General features: G+C 36.7%; 1 protein-coding gene across 1 annotated transcript; it reads left to right on the forward strand.

Annotated features, from left to right (window-relative positions):
• The first annotated feature begins 373 nt into the window (after nucleotides 1–373).
• LOC113403899 (uncharacterized) lies at nucleotides 374–7690 on the forward strand. Its single transcript, XM_064219636.1, has 11 exons — nucleotides 374–463; nucleotides 873–1076; nucleotides 1325–1519; nucleotides 2104–2234; nucleotides 2716–2809; nucleotides 3769–3954; nucleotides 4952–5042; nucleotides 5615–5759; nucleotides 6453–6556; nucleotides 6932–7050; nucleotides 7640–7690. The coding sequence occupies exons 1-11, from the start codon at nucleotides 374–376 to the stop codon at nucleotides 7688–7690; spliced, it is 1410 nt and encodes a 469-aa protein (XP_064075706.1).
• The last annotated feature ends 11524 nt before the right edge of the window (nucleotides 7691–19214 follow it).

Raw genomic sequence — 19214 nt, forward strand, 5'->3', positions numbered from 1 at the left:
ACCTTCTCCTCAAAGGGAGAGGCGGCCTTGGCCCAGCAGTGGGAAATTTACAGGTTGCTAATGATGTAGTTAGCAGTAGATAGTTATTCAACTGTAAGGTATAATATATATAAGTTCCATTTCAGGTAATCACAAGTGACATAAGAATATTCGTTATAAAATAAATGTATTATTCAAAGGAATATAATATGGATGCTCTTGATGAAAGGAAAAAAGGGTGTCAATTTTTAAAATCTATAATTAATTCCGTAAAAAAATATTGCCTTAAAACTAGCATCCACGGGTTCAACCACATCGCCGCTCCTGGAAGACACTGGTTTGAAAGGTAACCTGCCTTAGATAACTTATATATGTACGATGTACATATATATCGATGGCACTTTGTCACAAAGGGTTCAGTTCAGTTCAATGGGGCAAAATACCTTTCTGTGAAAAAAGGGTTATATTCGTTGGTGACGAGGAGGTTGGTTTATTTAAATAATTCTTAGTAAAATTATCTGGAATCTGGAAGATGAAGTGTGAACAACCCTTGCCTCCGAAAGCACGTAGAGTAGTCTGAAATCATTCCGGTCTTGTCTGATTTGCCGTTCCATTGGAATATCGGATTGCGGCATGGACCATATATATTATAATTTAAAAGAACAAAAAAATACAAATTCAGTTAAACAACGAAGGTGCACACGGTGCCATAATGACCTTGTTAAAGCCATTTCTCACACGGCACAATCATTTCTTAATCTTTACTTATATACTAATATTATAAATGAGAAAGTAGCTCTGTCTGTCTATTGCTATGCAAATAGCAAGCTTGAAATCCAAGGAACGATATAGGTTAACTTTTTTAACCTGGCGACTAATCCCTAAAACCCGAGTCCTGTTTTATATGCATTTATTTTTTTATTCTTATATTTTATAGACTGTTATGGGTGATCGTCACAACGGTGGCTGTGTGGGGTGTGGTCGACATTTCTCTTGGACAGTGGCAGCGGTACAATGATAACCCAACAGTGGTCACGTTGGAGAAGGATTTCAGGACTTGGAGATACAATTTGCCAGCCGTGACGGCTTGCGAAAAGGTAAACTTTGGGGGTAAACACTGGTACTTCTTTAACTAGAAGAGTGGAGTATACCTTATAAGGGATCCCAAAATGAAGTTTTTTCTGGGGACTAGGCATAGCTTACAGTAACTCATAAAACTATGTTAATATCAGTTAACCTGAATTAAACACGTTCGCGATTTCTTTCGATGATATCTTCTAAAAATAAATATGCAAAGAGAAAATTATTATTCAGTACCTTTATTTACGAGTCAAATTGTCACCAGGATCGAGTGAACGCAGAAAAATTACCAACCGCTATAAAGTCGCGATGGAACGTGAATCCTGGCCAAGAAAAGTATGAATACTATAAAAAATTCGTTCAAATGGTCGCCAATTCTAATCTCTACAACTTGACTGGTTACGAAGAATTCAAGGATGATCCAAATCTGAAGGTGGATCTGACTGAACTGGTCGTTGAAGTGAGTGTGTTAGTAAAGCAATGTTCCACAGCTGAACTAAAGTTTAAAGGTTTCCTCTCCTTTTCAGAAGACGGTCAGTGAAGCCAGAGCCATTGAATTCATAAGCTATTATTTTCTTGGAGAAGATTCGTTATAAAATATACAACACTTCGCCTTATTGCTTCCACTGATGACAGGACGTTTGGTTTATTTTGGTGTGGAGTGCTGGGCTTAGCCCCGCTAGTATATTTAGAGGCTTTTACACAAATCATGATTAAAACAGCTACCGTGAAAATTATTACCACGTGGAATGGTGTCAAGAATGCTAGCAGAATTTCCCCATTGAATCGAAATTCTGATTCCTTGGGTGAAAAATGGACCAGACCTAAGAACACCAAAGGAGGCAATAAGCTGTTGTGCTTTTGTTGTGTTGTTGTTGTTGTTGTTGTTATATATCTTATACAGGTTTTATGCACCATCAGATCAAGGATTCGACTGCAAAGGGCACAAATATATCATTTGGCATTAAAGACGAATATTTACACCATTTTTTGTTTGAATATTTTCTGCGTTAGCTTATATTAGTGTAATTTGTAATACTATAGGTGATGCCGGAGCACAATCACATCAAAATTGGTTCATCAGAACCATTACTTGCGAAGTGGAAACCGGTGATGACTGAAGTTGGCGCTTGTTACACAATCAACTCCATCGCTGTTTTGGATGTATCTGTAACGTAAGAACAAGCCGTGACTACTTATATAAATAATTAGCTGTGGAAAGTTCGGCGACTTTGCCTGCGTTTTATATATACGAAATAAATATGCAGATAAACATAAAGATATTATTACTTTTGCTAATAGACCGATAAAGTTCACCCTTAAATTTATATATATTTTTAATGATATTGTCAGGTGGTCACCACCGCCCTTAGACAAAGGCGCTGTAAGAAATATTTAACATATCTTACATCGTCAATGCGCCCCCAACCTTGGGTACTAATAGGTTATGTCTCTGGTACCTGTAGTTACACTGGCTCACTCACATTTCAAACCAGTACACAACAGTACTAAGTACTGCTGTTTGGCGGAAGAATATCTGATGAGTAGGTGGTACCTACCCAGACGGACTTGCACAAAGCCACCACTACCACCACTACCACCAAGCATATTAAGTAAGGAACTTGATGAACTCTTAGCGTAATTGTATTTTTTCAGAAAATCCGATTGGAACGAAACACGTATACCCATGTCATGCAAGTATTCAACGCAAAGCTGTTATTGGATATTGGAATGCAATAATTTTATTGATGTGAGTAGAAAATGATGACTCAATGAGAACTCGTGAATTATGTGCTTAATCATCTCATGTTAGACGGCGAAGGAAAACGTCGTAAGGAAACCTGCCACTTGTTTCCACTAACTTGGATCAGAGTGTTGAAAGCTGAAAACCCTGTCGAGGTAAAGTCGAGCGAGTCAATGAATTCTAGTTACCTAAAATCCAAAGATGGTAGCAGAGTTTTGCTCCGTTACTCCTTTGTGTGATTTTTACCGATCTAATTGGGTTAGATTGCCATCTAATTGTGTTGTTAGAGTGCGGTTACAAATAGCACACCAGTGATCTCAAACTCTCGTTGCATTATAACACATTCCGGTTAAATGTTGAAAATGGCTTCCATGGCAGAGCTTCAGAACTTTCATTGAAATATGCTTTTGTTCCCAACTGAGCTAATGAAGACAACAAGTAAATTGTATTCAACACCAGTATCGTTTTGACGTGAACTGCCTAAATGGGAAACAAGTTTACTGATATTTGTTTACAAATAACGTTGCAAACTTAAGAGACAGCAACTATGAGTACCTATGAAATACAAAAAAAATCGCGTGTGTCACGGGACGCCCTAGAAAATTGATAACTAATCTAAGTTGAACTATTTAATATTGAAATTGTTTAAATTGAGAAAAGCTAAGCTTATTACTTAGATTTTATGTTTATTAATATTATAATTTAAGGAAAGGTTATTTATTCATTAATTATAAATGTCTGTCTGAAATACGGCTAGCTCTGTGGGTCAGAGTGAGAAAGGAGGAGCCTGCCTACCGTGGCAGTATGCGTAAGAGAAAGGGAAGCCAGACAGACTGGCGCCGTAACGCGTTACGTAACGAAGCGGTTAGCCCTCTCATAAGAAGTTATCACTACAAAAATTATAATTTTAAGTATCTAAGTACAATAAAATTTATTACCGTTCAAATAAAACCAACATTTGACAGTATTACATCCACTCGCCATACGATGTCGCAAACATAATGTTACCACCGTCCTCCACATACCCGTCACTCAACCGGTTCTCGGAGCTGACGACCATGGAGACCCAAGCGGGGCCGGGAGTCAGAGAACTATCGCCACGTACAAGACACTGCCTTTACACCAGTGAACCAACGAGGGAATCTAGAAGGGTGAGTTGTATTTTATATGACATAGGATAGGATCGACTCCAGGCCGTTTTAGAAATAAATAATTTATCGTTGTAATCATGAATATCTGAAAAAAAATCCCGCTGAGTTTCTTTCGCCGATTCTTTTCAGGTCTAAGGTGTTTCTTTCCAAACCGGTGGTAGAATTTTGACATACAATGAGAAAGTGCAATGGAGCATTACACCTCATGTTATGATATTATTTTAAGATAAAATCGTTTTTCCAACTTCTAACGAGAAAAAATATCGGAGTTCAAATAATATAGTATTTTGTACACGATATTATATTGTTCGTAGTGCCCAAATTGGAGAAATCCTAGATAAATATATCTATTTATCTATATACGCCCTAGAGGTACCCCTAGGTACCTCTAGGGCGTGATACCTAGAGGTACCCCTCGAAACTCAGAAACGAAGTGGGTACCTCTGGTTTTTAGTGGGTATTCCGGTGAGTTGAGGCGCACCAGGTGTTCTCATCACCGGCTAGTTCCAAATACGTACGGCTTCACGTGGGGCGCGAAAGAGCATTTTCCCAGCGAAAAAAAAGGTAACTGCTGGTGTCCGATATAACAAAACTGTCTTATATAAGACTTCAAGCCTGAGTTCTAAGGTCAAAACCCCAAGAGCTAATAGAAACATTTATTTTTCAATTGATATATTCTCAGTGTCCATCCGGAGTTTGGAAATTGATGTTGTTTACACTCCCGTACCTCGGATTGCACTTTAAACCGACCTGTGCTTGAACTGTTTGCATCGTATCAGATTCGCTTTAAGATTATGAGTGTGTTGGATAGATAGTGCACCAGTTTTTGCGCACACACTTGGGCACTATAGTGTCATACGATCTTCTTCGCCGTGGACGAAATTCTTTAGTGACGATTTCATTCTAAAAGTGTTATAGAGACGAATTAGACGTAACAAATGTTTTTCCAAATTAGAATATTTTGCGTAATTATTAATTTTTTGTACATAATACACAGGTGTACAGCACCAACATATGCCGTCAAGACTGCAGAGGTCGATTGGCGTTGAAACTGTGCGGCTGCCAGCCCTTCTATTATTTCTACGATGGTAACGTTGATTATTAATAATAAAGTTAATACTACTTATTATTGCCCAGCTAATGGTGGCGTTAAGCGTTGGCGGCACCGGCTACCGCCGATGTTCTCGCGTCTAAAGATGCTTCACAAAAATCTTTTACAACTTATTCAAAGTTTATTTATGCGCAGTTATTACTATTTTATTGATACGCTTGAGTATTTATCCGTAGTCTTAGAATTGCTAGTAGAGTCTAGCTATGGGGCAAACCAGGTTTTAAAGAACTGGAATCCAAAGCTATATAGATTTAAACAGAAGGTTCGTTTAACAATCTCTCTTATAAATTAGTGTTAATTTCAGCTCATTCCATTTATCGTTTAATTTTTGACGGGGAAATTAATATTTTCGACTTAAAGTCATCCAATAAACCAGATCTTACTGTTAGAATCGACATTGACTTTATCTTTGAAGCCAGGTCTTGTTGGTAATATCTTAAACTTTCCGTAGAATCTTCTCTAAGTTGAATTTTTATCCCACTCAGTGATAGCTTCACGATTCCTTAATCTTTTATTTTGTTAAATTGTTTCACTGTGGTAATTCAACAGACGGTCCCGCCTGTACACCAGCGGGGATGTGGTGCCTGGCTAAACACTTCCATCGTCTCGCTACCTTCGACAGCGTTAAATGTATTTGCAACCAGCAGTGCCTTGACTCTGTCTTCAGGGAAGTCTCCAAGGAGGAACAGATTTGGTCAGATTTATTTTCACCTACAAGAATTGAGCAAAGAATTACTTTTCATAATATTTAGTTAAAGAATGATGTGCCTTATTCAATCGTTTGTAAAACCAGCGATGCTAGAAATCAATACATCACTATTTAAGTATTTATCTAGACACCCATTAAACAATGGTTATAAGGCCTAGGCTCCGACCTTCGCGCGAGTGCAATGTCCACATGACACGTTTATATCGTGATCTATTTATTAAAGTGGTGCACACTTGTTACATGAGGTGAATATTAACCGACGATTCTGAATTCAAACTCGAAGCAAACACCACTGAAATCATGTGCTCCATTTTTATTTATAATTTATCTTATGCTTGGTGGTGAAGGAAAACATAATGAAAAAATCTGCACTGCAATTTGTTTGACCTATGTTTGCTAAGTTCGGACAGGGGCCCGTTCCAGACTAGAGATGCGATGGAAATATATTTGGGATCATATCATTTCTTGTTGGTATGTCCTTGTGCTAGCCCGTCTGGGTAGGTATCACCCACTCATCAGATATTCTACTGTCAAACAACAGTACCTAGCTTTGTTGTGTTCCGGTTTAAAGGGTGATTAAGCCAGTGTAACTACAGGCACAAGGGACATATCTTAGTTGTGGAATACACTTTATACAGTGTCTTACTGGAGTTTGTTTGACCAATGTTTGCTACGTAGGGACAGGGGCCCGTTCCAGTCTCGTGGTGCGATGCGGCTGACGGTTCGGCCACCACGAGCGCGATACTCGCGGTACATCGTGTTTCATCTACAGGACCTAATTGGTAAGCATTTTAAAATCAGTCCATACTAATATCATAAATGCGAAAGCAACTCTGTCTGTTGGTCTTTATAAACCACTGAACCGATTATGTTTATAATTGGTATGAAGCTTAAACTCCGAGGAAAGCCATAGACTGTTTAATGTTTACTGACACCTAAAACTCGATCGCAGCCGGGGGCATAATTAGTAATTAATAATTACGCAGTATATGGTATATGAATACATACAGGAGATACTCTCCTGGGAGGGAGTTGGGGGTACCATTTTGAACAAGAGCATATTGACGTTTCCCATCACAGACTTTGGAACAGAAGCAATACAGTATTAGTTATTGATATCATGACACCCTGAGTGATTTTTATCATCTATATATTAGTGTCGTTCGGCGGTGCCGCTGGTCTGTTCCTCGGAGCCAGCTTCATCAGCTTCGTGGAGATAACCTACTTCATACTGGAAGGGATTTTACGATACAGACGTGACGACACGAAGGTGTTGGTAAGATGAATTGCTTCACTTTAATTTAAAATAATCCTGTTAATTACGAGGCATGTCAAAAGTCGAGTGATTACATTTAGTTTATTTGGATTGATTGTTTGATGACCATGAGCTGTCTAAATGACCGCGTGGAATAGTGACAAGAATTATAGCGGCATATCCCCGTTGAATCGCTATTCCGATCCTCTGGGAGACATTTTCTGCCACGGACAACCACTCTATGGAACCACTTTTCTGCAGTTTGATAAAATAATTTAGATATTTAATTAACTAAATCCATAAAATATTGTCAACAGGTGCAAAAACGAAGCGAGCCTTACGAAAACCGAATCAAAGAACTTGATATTATTATAAGAGAACATCAAACGAATCGTGTATATTAAATTTAGAAAGATATCATTTAAATTATAAGGATAAACTGAATTGCACACCCTCATGTAATATTTTTGCACATTTGTTTAATAAAGTTTATCTTTTCCATTATATTCTCAAACTTATGGTAACTATATTGTTTTATGTTTATGCTATAAGTGGCCAACGAGCACGAGGCTCAACTGATGGAAAGTGATTGGTGGTAATCATCCTTTAGGAAGAAGACTCTACTTCAAGGTTCCCGAATCATGTAGAAGATACAGAGTGATCCAATATCTCTGCGCGAAGTCAAAAGATCAATCAGGTCGGAAAGAGCTCAGTCACAGTAACATGTGAGATTACTGCTGCTCTTTTATTGGGTGTTCCGGGGTACAAGGGCGCACTAGGCGTCCAGAGCACCACCGAGTTCCACGTACTTCGGATCTGGGAGTAAATGGAGAGATGTGAGAGGAGAAATATGTAACGTGATTTTACTGGAGCCAGGTTTAAAGAATTGCAGGCAATGTGGCCCAAAGGAGTGGAGGCCCTGGAGCAACAGAGGATCGTAGGCCCTGATTACTGTTTTACAAATTAATTTGAAAATTTTATTTTCTGTCAGTAAGCAAAAATTTATTTACTTAGTTCAGTTTTTCAGTATTTAGTAAAATTAATATAATTTGACCACATATATATATAAATATATATTACATGGATATAGAAGTAGGGGACGACCAAAGAAACGATGGATGGATTGTGCGAAAGACGATATGGCTGGAAAGAATGTTACTTGTGAGATGACGTCCGACAGAGGAGTATGGAAGAAGACATGCTGCGCCGACCCCAAGTAAAATTGGAATGAGGGATGATGATTATTGGGATGATAATATATATTACAGTATAATTGTCAACTCGTCGGAATTTCTGTAGTGGGCCCCTCTCTTTTGGAGGCCCCTCTCTTTTGGAGCATTAACTGTAATTGTCTTAATTGAAAAACTAATTATTTATCTGTAATAGTTCAGCTGCTGATCTTCAACCAGTTGAAGTTGAACGAATTTTACTTTAATCGTAACTAAGAACATCGCAAGTGTTCAACATTACGTTGAATTTCAAGCTGTAGGATCGACAAGTGCCATTCATTTATTACGTAAGACAATTTTCCTTTGTTTTTGACCCCCTCTCCCCCTATTATAAGAAAAAATAAGAATAGGCTGAGCCCCTCACCCCTGTTTAATAGTTATTAAGTAAGAATCTAATAGAAAAAAAGGAATACACGTTTGGTTTATTTATTTATTTATATATTTAATGTTTATGTTACAAAGCATCAATTTGTTGAAATATTTATTCGTAATGTCAAAGGTACTAATAATCTTCATTTTTTAGCCCGCCCGTCGCCATGGAAATGGAAATATCGTTTTATACCTATACGCATCCAAGCGAACCTCGACAATCGAACCTTTTTCAAATAATTTTAACTTTGCGCATTTTTTGATCCTACGTAAGAATTATGCAGACTCCTCCACATCCCCTTGTAAGAAAACATAAGACATGGTCGACCCCCTTCCCCCTAAATCGTCTTACGTAATAAATGAATGGCCCAAAATGAAATCAGTTCATCCGTTTAGGAGACTACGATGTCACAGACAGACATGATTCATTTATAAACTTTTTGCGCCGGGCTTAGTGGAAGTAGGGCTATTATTTAACGTGTTTTTTTTATGTAATAGACAATCGGACGGGCAAATGGGTCACCTGATGGTAGGTGGTCACTCCCGTCCGTAGACATTGATGAAATATTACTATTACAAAAAATAACAAAAAAACAAAATAAACTTTATTGACTTAAGGATTACATTACAAACAAGTTGCAAGGGCCCCTGTACTAGGTGCAAACCCGTATTACTGGGTGCCCCGCTCATCCACCAGGACAACTAGAAAGTCAACAATGACTTTGTTACAACTAGAAAAGTGTGTGTATGTGTGTGTGTGTGTGAGTGTGTGTGTGTGTGTGTGTATGTGTATGTGTGTGTGTGTCTGTGTGTGTGTGCATGCGTGCGCTTAAACATGTATAAATTTTATTATAATTGCGAAAGGTTTAGATTGATTATCAATTTTTCAGTTTCATCATAATTATACGTGAGTAATGTTTCAGTTAGAACACGCTTTACTTTGGTCTTTGTCAGTCTGTAGAAGTCAAGTCTACTGTTTAGTTTATTATAAAGATATGACGATTGATAATTGTATTGCATTTTCTTAAATTTGGTTTTACTAGTTGGGATAGGACAAACAGATTTACGCCTACGGTTTTGGGTTTGAGAGGGAACAAAAGGTAAATGATGATGAATTTTAAGTATACAATTTAATATATATATTTGACGAGTAGTCAGTAATTTGTACTGATTGTGTAAATCAAAAGTTGGAAAAAGGTACGGTTTGAAAAACATTACTTTTATGAGAGACCTCTGCGCTCTTTCTAAAATTATTAAATGCGTTTTAGCCGCACCTCCCCATACAGGGATACAGTAGCTCAATATAGATTGGGCTAGTGCTTTGTAGGTGGTAATAAGAGTGGCCTCGCTCGCAACGTGTCTAAGTTTTTTGAAAACCCAAGTAATTTTTCTTATCTTGTCAACGACGCTCTCAATATGAGGTCTCCAGGTGAGATGCTGGTCAATAATTACACCAAGATATTTTATCTTATCTGTTTTCGATATGTTATCACAAAAGCAAGTGTTTAAATCAGGATAATTACAGTTATGAACTTTTAGATTAAAGTGGGAGTCAGGTTGTGTAGTTTTGCGGATGGAAAAGGTTACATATTTAGTTTTATTTATATTTAATGTTAACAGATTAGACCTTAACCAGCAAGAAATTCGATGAATTCCCGACTCAGCTATAGAATGTAACTCGTCCCAAGATTTAGCATTAAAGATGAGGGCTGTATCATCAGCATACGTGAAAATTTTGCAGTTTTCAACGTTATAATTACAGAGATCGTTTACATAAATTAGGAACAGGGTAGGTCCTAATACGCTTCCCTGTGGGACACCATAACTGACACTTGAGGGTTGGCTCACATACTCATTCAACTTTAGTAGTTGCTGACGGTCGGTTAAGTAATCCGAGAGTAGTGCGTGGGGCAATCCTCTTATACCAAAATTATATAACTTTTCAAGAAGGATGGGAATGGACACGGTGTCGAAAGCTTTAGCCAAGTCAAGGAACACTCCAGCGCATTTGTTACCAGAATCCAATTGATTGCTTATTTCATTCGTTAATGCTAGAACTGCGTCTTCAGTGGAAATGCTATTTCTAAAGAACCGTATTACCGTTCCTTATATCACACCAATGCGACCCCAACTTCGGAATCTAAGATGTGTCCCTTGTACCTGAAGTTACACTGGCTCGCTCACTTGATGGTAGGACTTTGTGCAAGTCCGTCTGGGTAGGTACCAACCACTCATCAGATATTCTACCGCCAAACAGCAGTACCAGTATTGTCGTGTTTCGGTTTGAAGGTTGAGTGAGCCAGTGTAACTACAGGCACAAGGGACATAACATCTTAGTTTCCAAGGTTGGTGACGCATTGGCGTTGTATGGAAGGGTTTATTTCAGCGCTATTGTCTATGGACGGTGGTGACCACTTACCATCAGGTGGTTCATTTGCTTTCGCTCACCCTTCAAACCGTAACACAAAAATACTGAGTACTGCTATTCGGCGATAGAATATCTGATGAGTATATATCGGGCCACCAAGTATATTATTATTATTTAATTATTAAACTAGTTTACATTACATTACATTGCATAATAAAACTATGGTATCGTATTCGAATCGTCGTAAATTATTGATTTCATACTGGACCGAATGTACGGATTGCGTGACGGTAAGTAGGGTCATTGCGAATGTAGGTCGCAATTAAATTATATTTTCACTCGAATGTACGTCATTTTAACCAATTAATTTTATAAATTTATGTAAGTTCAGTAGTTCGGGATGGCAAAATAAAAATTATTTTTTACAATGATGCTCCAATCTCTCTATATTTCTTTACAATCCCTCACAGTCATCCAATTGTTTCCTTTGTGACAGCTCAATCGTTTTTAATAAAAAGAAGTATGTACGTATATGTATTTATGCCAGTCTTACTATTAAATACTAGCTACCCGTCCCGGCTCCATACGCAGGGCCGGATCTACCGTATGGCTGTCTGGGCTTCAGCCCCGAGCCCCGTGGATTCAAGGGGCCCCCAGCTAAGTCAAGTCAAATTCAAAAATAGACGATGATGCAAAAGAATCCATCATTTTATTAAATTAAATAGATCGTATGGTTTGTAGCAATTAATAAAACTGATTCAATTAATTTTTGCATGTCTACGTTCAGGGTGTGTCTTAAGTGGGGGCCCCACTAAGTAGTATTAGCCCAGGGCTCCTTAAACTCACGGTCCGGCCCTGTCCACACGTGTACAATAATAGTTTATGTGCAACTTTTACATTGAAGAACAAAGTTAAAATTAAAACTCTTATTAACTCTGAAAGTGCGAGCGACATTTAGCGTTTAAAGTTAAGAGTAGAAAGGTTTTTGCACTACTCCAAGGTCCAACTGTGTTTCAACTGCATTGGCATAAAGACACAATTAGGATTAACTTAAAACTGTTTTATTGTATTTAAAATTGTGAAACCCGAATCCAAAAGTTAAGCCATTTACGAGATTATTGGTATCAAACGAATATATAAACTGTCAAAATATCTAAAAATTATATTTATGTGATATTGCGTAAAAAAATACCTCCTGTAATAATTTTTCAGAAATATCTTCCATTTACTTACAGATTCAGAGATCATTTACGATTGTATTATATAAATAGATTATCAAACTTTTATAAAATGTTAAAAATCGGTATGATGTATTATTTAGTATAACCAGTCGAGGTATAATATAAATCACAATAAGGTTTATATATTTATTTATTTAATTCTCGAGTCTCCAACAAAAGATACACACTAAATACATATTCTTAAAATTAAACAATATAAGGGTTACAAGTTGTGTGCTCCTTCAATTATAGGAGACCTCAGAATACACTAAATAATAATTTAAATACAATTAAGATAAAAAATGAAAAAGAAAATACGTAGCAGTAAAAAACAAATATAAATTAGTAACTTAAAAATTAAGAATAGCTTATCAATTGAACATATTTTTGTGTTAGGTTAAAAGTTTAGTTAGACACTATCTGAATTTGGACAAACTGTAACGATGAATATCGAGGTCATTATTATTTCTAGAAAGTATGTTATATTGTCTACAGAGCCTTGGAACAGCAGCGTTATGACCTAAGTTTGATTGAAATGTAGGAATATTAAATAAGTTACATGTTTTTATACGGGCCATACGAGAAGGAGTATTAACTTGAATCTTTTGCAACAGATTACTACAATCTATGACTCCATGTATTATTTTGTGCAGAAATATAAGATCTGTGATATGTCTACGATTTATAAAAGAGGTCATGTGATAATATTTAATTCTGTCGTTATAACTCGTGATGTTTTTAGCCTGTAAATCGCTGTAGGAGAGATGGCAAGGAAAGCGTTTTTGAACTTGTTCTAATCTATTGATGTGGATATCATACTGTGGATTCCATATAATGCTATTGTATTCCAGTATGGGAAGAACTAGAGTCATGAATATTTTAATTTTGGTAGAAATATTCTTGAAGTCCTTCATATTACGGAGTATTAAACCAAGAATTTTAAATCCCTTAGACACAATATTAAATATATGTGTGTCATATCTCAGTTTAAAATCAAAAGTAACTCCAAGGTCTTGTATACAGTGCAATGGTAAAATTTGTTGTTTGTTAATATATTGTAATGTAGTGACATTTTTTTATATTAAGTATCATATTGTTAGCGCTACACCAAATCTCCGATCTGTCAATGTCTTCTTGCAATTTATTTACATCAGCGTTTGTAATTATAGGCTTCATTCATTTTAGATCATCGGCAAATAAGAAATAGCTTGCGTGGTGAGAACGTGTAGTGATGTCATTAATAAATACGTTAAAAAGAATTGGTCCGAGATGTGAGCCCTGTGGAACGCCTGACACCACTTCAAAGATATCAGAACAATGACCACTGATGACAACTTTAAAAGTTCTATTCTGCAAATATGATTTAAACCAATTGAGAAGCGCTCCACCAACACTAAATTGTGATAGTTTATGTACTAAAAGCAAGTGGTCAACTTTGTCGAAAGCTTTGCTGAAATCTGCGTATATTACATCAACAGGTATTCGTTTATAAACATTTTCGGATAAAGCGGAAGTAAAACACAATAAGTTGCTTTTCACCAGATTTAAATATGGGGAGCACCAAAGCTTCTTTCCATTGGTCTGGAAATACTCAATCTTTTAAAGAACGATTAAATATTAAAGTAACGGGTAAGGCTAGCGCTCTAGCACATCTTTTTATAAAGACCGGTAGAAGATTATCACTACCTGCCCCCTTGCGTTCATCATGTGTTTTAAGTGATTTATAAACTTCTAGTGTACTAAATGAAAAATGGCAAAGAAAATTTGATGAAGTGTTAATACTGTTACATGTATTTATGTTTTTATCGGACTTTGAAAACACTTGTCCAAAGTTTTCAGCAAATAAATTACATATTTCTTTACCGTCAGAGGTGACTTTATTGTCAAGTTGAATTTTGGCTGGATAAGAACTACTTCCTTTTCTTTTAGCTTTTATAAACGACCAAAAAACTCAAGGGTTAGAACGAATAGATTTTTCAGGCTTTGCTATATACTCATTATAACAATCAACAGATAATTTATGGCAACTGTCGCGAAGTCTGTCAAAGTATAAGCAGTCAAGGGAATTGTTAATTTTTTTTATCTTACGATGGAGTTTATATTTTTCTTTAAATAGACGAATCAGATTTAGAGAATACCAGGTGCGATATTTTGAGTTACGTAGTCTTTTCATGGGTTCCCCTTTTTCAATTATTTCTCTTAGAGACTTGTAAAAGTAGTCTAACATTTGATTAACCGATGGACACTTCTGAAGTTGATGCTCCCAATCTATTGAGAAAATACATTCCAGAATCATGTCGTAATCTGCTTTAAAAAAATCGGGTCTGATAGTAGACTTAACTTGTAAGTGACTAACTACATTGAGGGGAACACAAAATTCCAAAGCCGGATGTAATGGATCTTCTTTTATTAAAGTTCTGGAGCAACGAATGATTTTGCTAAAATGAGTACTCCTGAGTAACAAGTCAAGAACTGAACTGAAAGTCGTAAGAGTTTCATTTTTTAATGGTGGGGCTTAATAGATAGCGCATATATTTAAATTTTCGATTGTTTTACGTGAAGTTTTAATTTCAATGCTTACCCAAAGATCCTCACTCGTGCTTTCGTATTCGGAACGCCTTACCGATTTAAGGTGTTTTGAAACTGCAATGAGGACTCCACCGCCATCTTTACGCATATTATAGGAACTGGTTTCGCGATCCCTCCTATAAACGATATATCTGTCGTCGAAGAGTTCCGAATCACAGACGCTACTGTTAAGCGAAGTCTCCGTAAGTACAATTACATCATAGTTATGAGTTGATACATTGATATAAAAATTCTTAGTTTTAGTTTTTAATCCGCTTACATTTTGGTAATAAAAATTAAGATTATCGAATTTAAAGGCTAATAAACCATACTAACGTGCAAAAAAAATAATAAGAAAATATAAAATTAAAACAACAACTAGAAAATTTAATTTAACATTTCTTTACTATTAACAAATAAACTACGGGTAGTTTCGCTTTTTCTCATGAAATCTCTTCCGTTAACTCTTAGGTTAAAACTAAATGTCTATTTTTTTTGTATACAAAATATAAATAAAAATATTTTATGTTTAATTTAATCAGTTTTATAATAATTTTTCAATTAACACTCAAAATAAATAATAATAATTCTGGTGTCCTGTCGATTGTGGGTGAGTTTGATTTTCAAGGACACTTAGCTCTTGTAGTCTTCTTAAATAATCATGCAACACACTTTTTCGTTGTATTACAGATATTAAAAATAATCGAGTTTTTCTTTTGTAACTTCCAACACATGAACGCCATCTATATCAACTTGCAGTGAACTGTCACTATGAATAGAAATAGTTCATTATAAATAAAACTAGATGGCGCTGTATATACTAAATTTAAGTATCATTTATTGGTATTTATTGACATGAAAATACTGTATTTGTAAGCTAATCATTTTTACAGTACTTGGTCATCGTATCCCTATAAATTTTCTTAATGGTACATGTAATGGGATGGCATAGTTGAAATGCATTGACCTTCATTCCTCCCCTGCAGACTTAGTTGCCATTTTTATTCGTCGGTTATACGCCAAATTAGTTTGAAATACAACAATAATCTCTGTAGACTATTTTTTGTAACTACTTATCTCTTGAGGTCTATTTTAGGGTATTTAAAAATAAATGTTACAAAAGTAATTTTGTATAAAGGTCAAAAATAAAGGACAGAAGAACAAAATATATTCTCAAAGAGAATAAGATCGAAGACGAAGTTGAGTTTGTCATTACAATACAAATGATCCTAGCATATTTTCAACTCTATGATCGACCATTTAAGAAACATTTTACAATAATTTCAATCAGCAAGAATTACATTTTAATAATTTATTAAATATTCTTTAATAGTTACATTTAATAATTGACTAATACAATTCAAATCTATTATACAACCACATTTGTACGTATTTGGTAATATTTGGTTTAAAATTAAAAAAATAAATTAATTAATAACATTACAAAAGAAATAAATATATAACAATTTATCATACTTCATGATTCATTAATAAACGCGAAATAACAGATACGTAACAAAATATACAAATATCATCATGAATCTCATTCCAAATTACATAAAAAAAAACTGTCAAATTTTGGCGGGAATTTAAGTTTAGCAAATTCGTTATTCTGTCACATTTTCTATATTCATAGCAATTGTTACTTTTAAATAAATAAAAAGAAAACTAAATGCAAATAAATGCCTTTCTATACTAAAATTTGTTCTGTAAATAATGTTAGCATAACAAAAGTAGAATTAAAAAAGAATTACGATCTCATTTCACGGCTGCAAATAAAAGGAGGGCAGCCTAGGAAGTGTCTAACTACCGTACAATAAGCGTATTATAAGAAATTAATCTCAAAAATAAATTAATTATTATTACTACTATCTAAACCCTGTCGATTCGAATAGCAGGAGGAGTTGGATAAATAAACTTTGACCCTGTATTGACAAGACGTGATATTCATCATGAATTTGTGAAAAATTGTTTTTTGAACGTCAGCGGAGTGTTTTTGGAAAGTTTTAAGTAAGATTTACGTGGACGTAGTGTTGTATTATAAATAAAGATATTAATCAAGAACTCTTAGTAATCCATAATATAGAGCAGAGATTTTATGGACACGGTTGCTGATACGAAACTTCGATTATCCAATAGCTTCGGATAGTCACATTTACAAATAATAGATTATTTAGAAACTCTAAAATGAGAAAATTACATGGTAACATTGAGACTTTATTTATGAGCTTTTATTTGGTATTAGGTTTAAAAAAACAATTAGATATTCTCTTAAGTAAAAAACTACGTAAAAACTAAATTATAACAAACATTTTTCTATCGGATTCTGTAAAAGTTACGGAGCTCTAAAACAATCCTGTAGCTAAGCTGATCGCATAGAGTATCTAAATAAAAAAAAGGTTCGTTTATATCAACTCATCCAGCTATTTCAATACACTCGCGCGTTAACAACATTAATCATTTATCCGGTATCGTTTCTCACGGAACGTGTGTAGTATTCCTGAACCACAGCTTAATAAATAAAATTGTTTATAAAAAAATATTACCCTATAGAAAGGGTCTAATTTAATTCCTAACATGGCAAGATTGCAACGTATAAGATGAACATAACGTCATTCTAATATTGTTAAGTCATTCTCTCAGCAGTTCTCCAGTCACCAGTCCCACTGAGTAGGAATAGACAGTATCAAAAACTGAACGCATCGGGTGGAAGGCGGTTAGTTAAGCAAATCGACGGGATTCTCAAGCCTTATAATCTCTCTCAAATTCTTATTCGTTACCCTTATTGTACGGATCTTATTTAATAGACTAATATAACATACCTAAAATACTAAGACTATCTTATGCGCACTATTTGAGCTCGCATTTAGCATGAGAATGCACTAGAACCGTTAACGGACTTGAGACGCGCGACATAAGCAGCCGACCCGCCCGGTGCGAGCGGGGTCGGGGGCCGGGTCTTAAGTTCACAAAGGAGATTCCTGTCAACGTTCGTAATATAGTATTCTCGTGCTTTAATTTATGCAATAAATTAATCTTTATAATAAATTGTGATGTTCATGTGCGTTTCGTATTGTTGATAAGGATTTTAATGGAGTTCTATAACACTTATCGGAAATAAACTAACTAAAATATTACGTGATGAGACTACAAATGTTGCTATGATTAATATTGGTATGATTGATATTCTTATTTTTATTTTATTCTTACTTTAAAGTAGGGGGCACTAGGGGTAGGATTCGCCGTTCGGACGTCTTCGACTGAGGTTGTGTTGAATATCGCGATAAGAATTTACGATTTGATGAATTAAAACGACACCCGGCTTGTAAACTGGTTTTCGTTATCTCTGACGCGTAACATCTGGACTTTTTGCTTTGTATATGGAAAATTTTTCTTTCTTTCTTCTTGTTTGATGTTTTTATTTTTCGGCGATGGACGTCGACTCTAGGTTGTCGTCCGACGCCTTGGTTGGCAGAAAACGCCCTTATGGGGGCCTTGCTATTTTTAACTCAGACTCTGACACGGAGACGGAGACGAGGTTAGCTGCGAAGAGCAAGCCTGCCATTCGCGGCAAAACCGCGAAAGGACGTGGTAGTGGTCTCGCTCGGGCTAAGGCTGAGCTGAAAGCCAAGGCCAACGAGGCCAGAGAGGAAGCCTTCGAGCCATCGCTGCGTAGTCGAACGTTTCGAAAGGACGCTCCTCAGGTTGTTTTGGACTCCGAGGAATCCTCTTCCTCAGATGTTCATACGGAGGATCCCACTAAGTTGGGTGCGGAGGAACTTTGAGCACAAGCTGGCCGAAGCGCAGCTCTCATTCTGGAGGTGGCCCAAAAGTCCTCCAACTTAAAAATAGGCTTTGCAAAGAGGCTGAGGGAGTCGGCGGCTGCACTGCAGGGCATTGTAGACGCCTTAGCATCTCGGACAGAAGCCGAGGAGACGCGAAAGCTCCGCGTTGATAATGGCCGCCTGCGCAAAGAGGTGGACAGCCTCAAGGCCGAGGTGAAGGCTCACCGCCGCGAGTTCGCGGAGATGCGGACCAAGGTGGCAGGGGCAAATGAGAAGAAATTTAAGGCCTCCATAATTTCTTCGCTCAGCGTTATGTTTAACGCCCGATTTGCAGTATTAGAGGAACGCTTGCCACCCGCAATGATACGACGCCCTCCGTTAGCTGCGGATAAGAGGCGGGAGTCGGCGCAGCAAATTGCTGCGCCCTACGCGCAGGCAGTCCACTCGGCTCCACCGCCGAAAGTTACACCCGTTGACTGGCGTCGTTGACCGGGCGAAAACGTGATGTCGCAGAAGGAAGCCGCGGAGCGGGAGCGGGAAGAGGATGCCGCTGAAGACCCGCTCCGCCGAAGACGACCGGGGAGGAGGAAGAAGCGCTACGCGCACCTTCTCCCCCCGCCTCAATAGGCGTCGCAGGGACTGGGGG

Source organism: Vanessa tameamea, chromosome 29 (assembly GCF_037043105.1).
Source record: "Vanessa tameamea isolate UH-Manoa-2023 chromosome 29, ilVanTame1 primary haplotype, whole genome shotgun sequence".
Lineage (NCBI taxonomy): Eukaryota > Metazoa > Arthropoda > Insecta > Lepidoptera > Nymphalidae > Vanessa > Vanessa tameamea.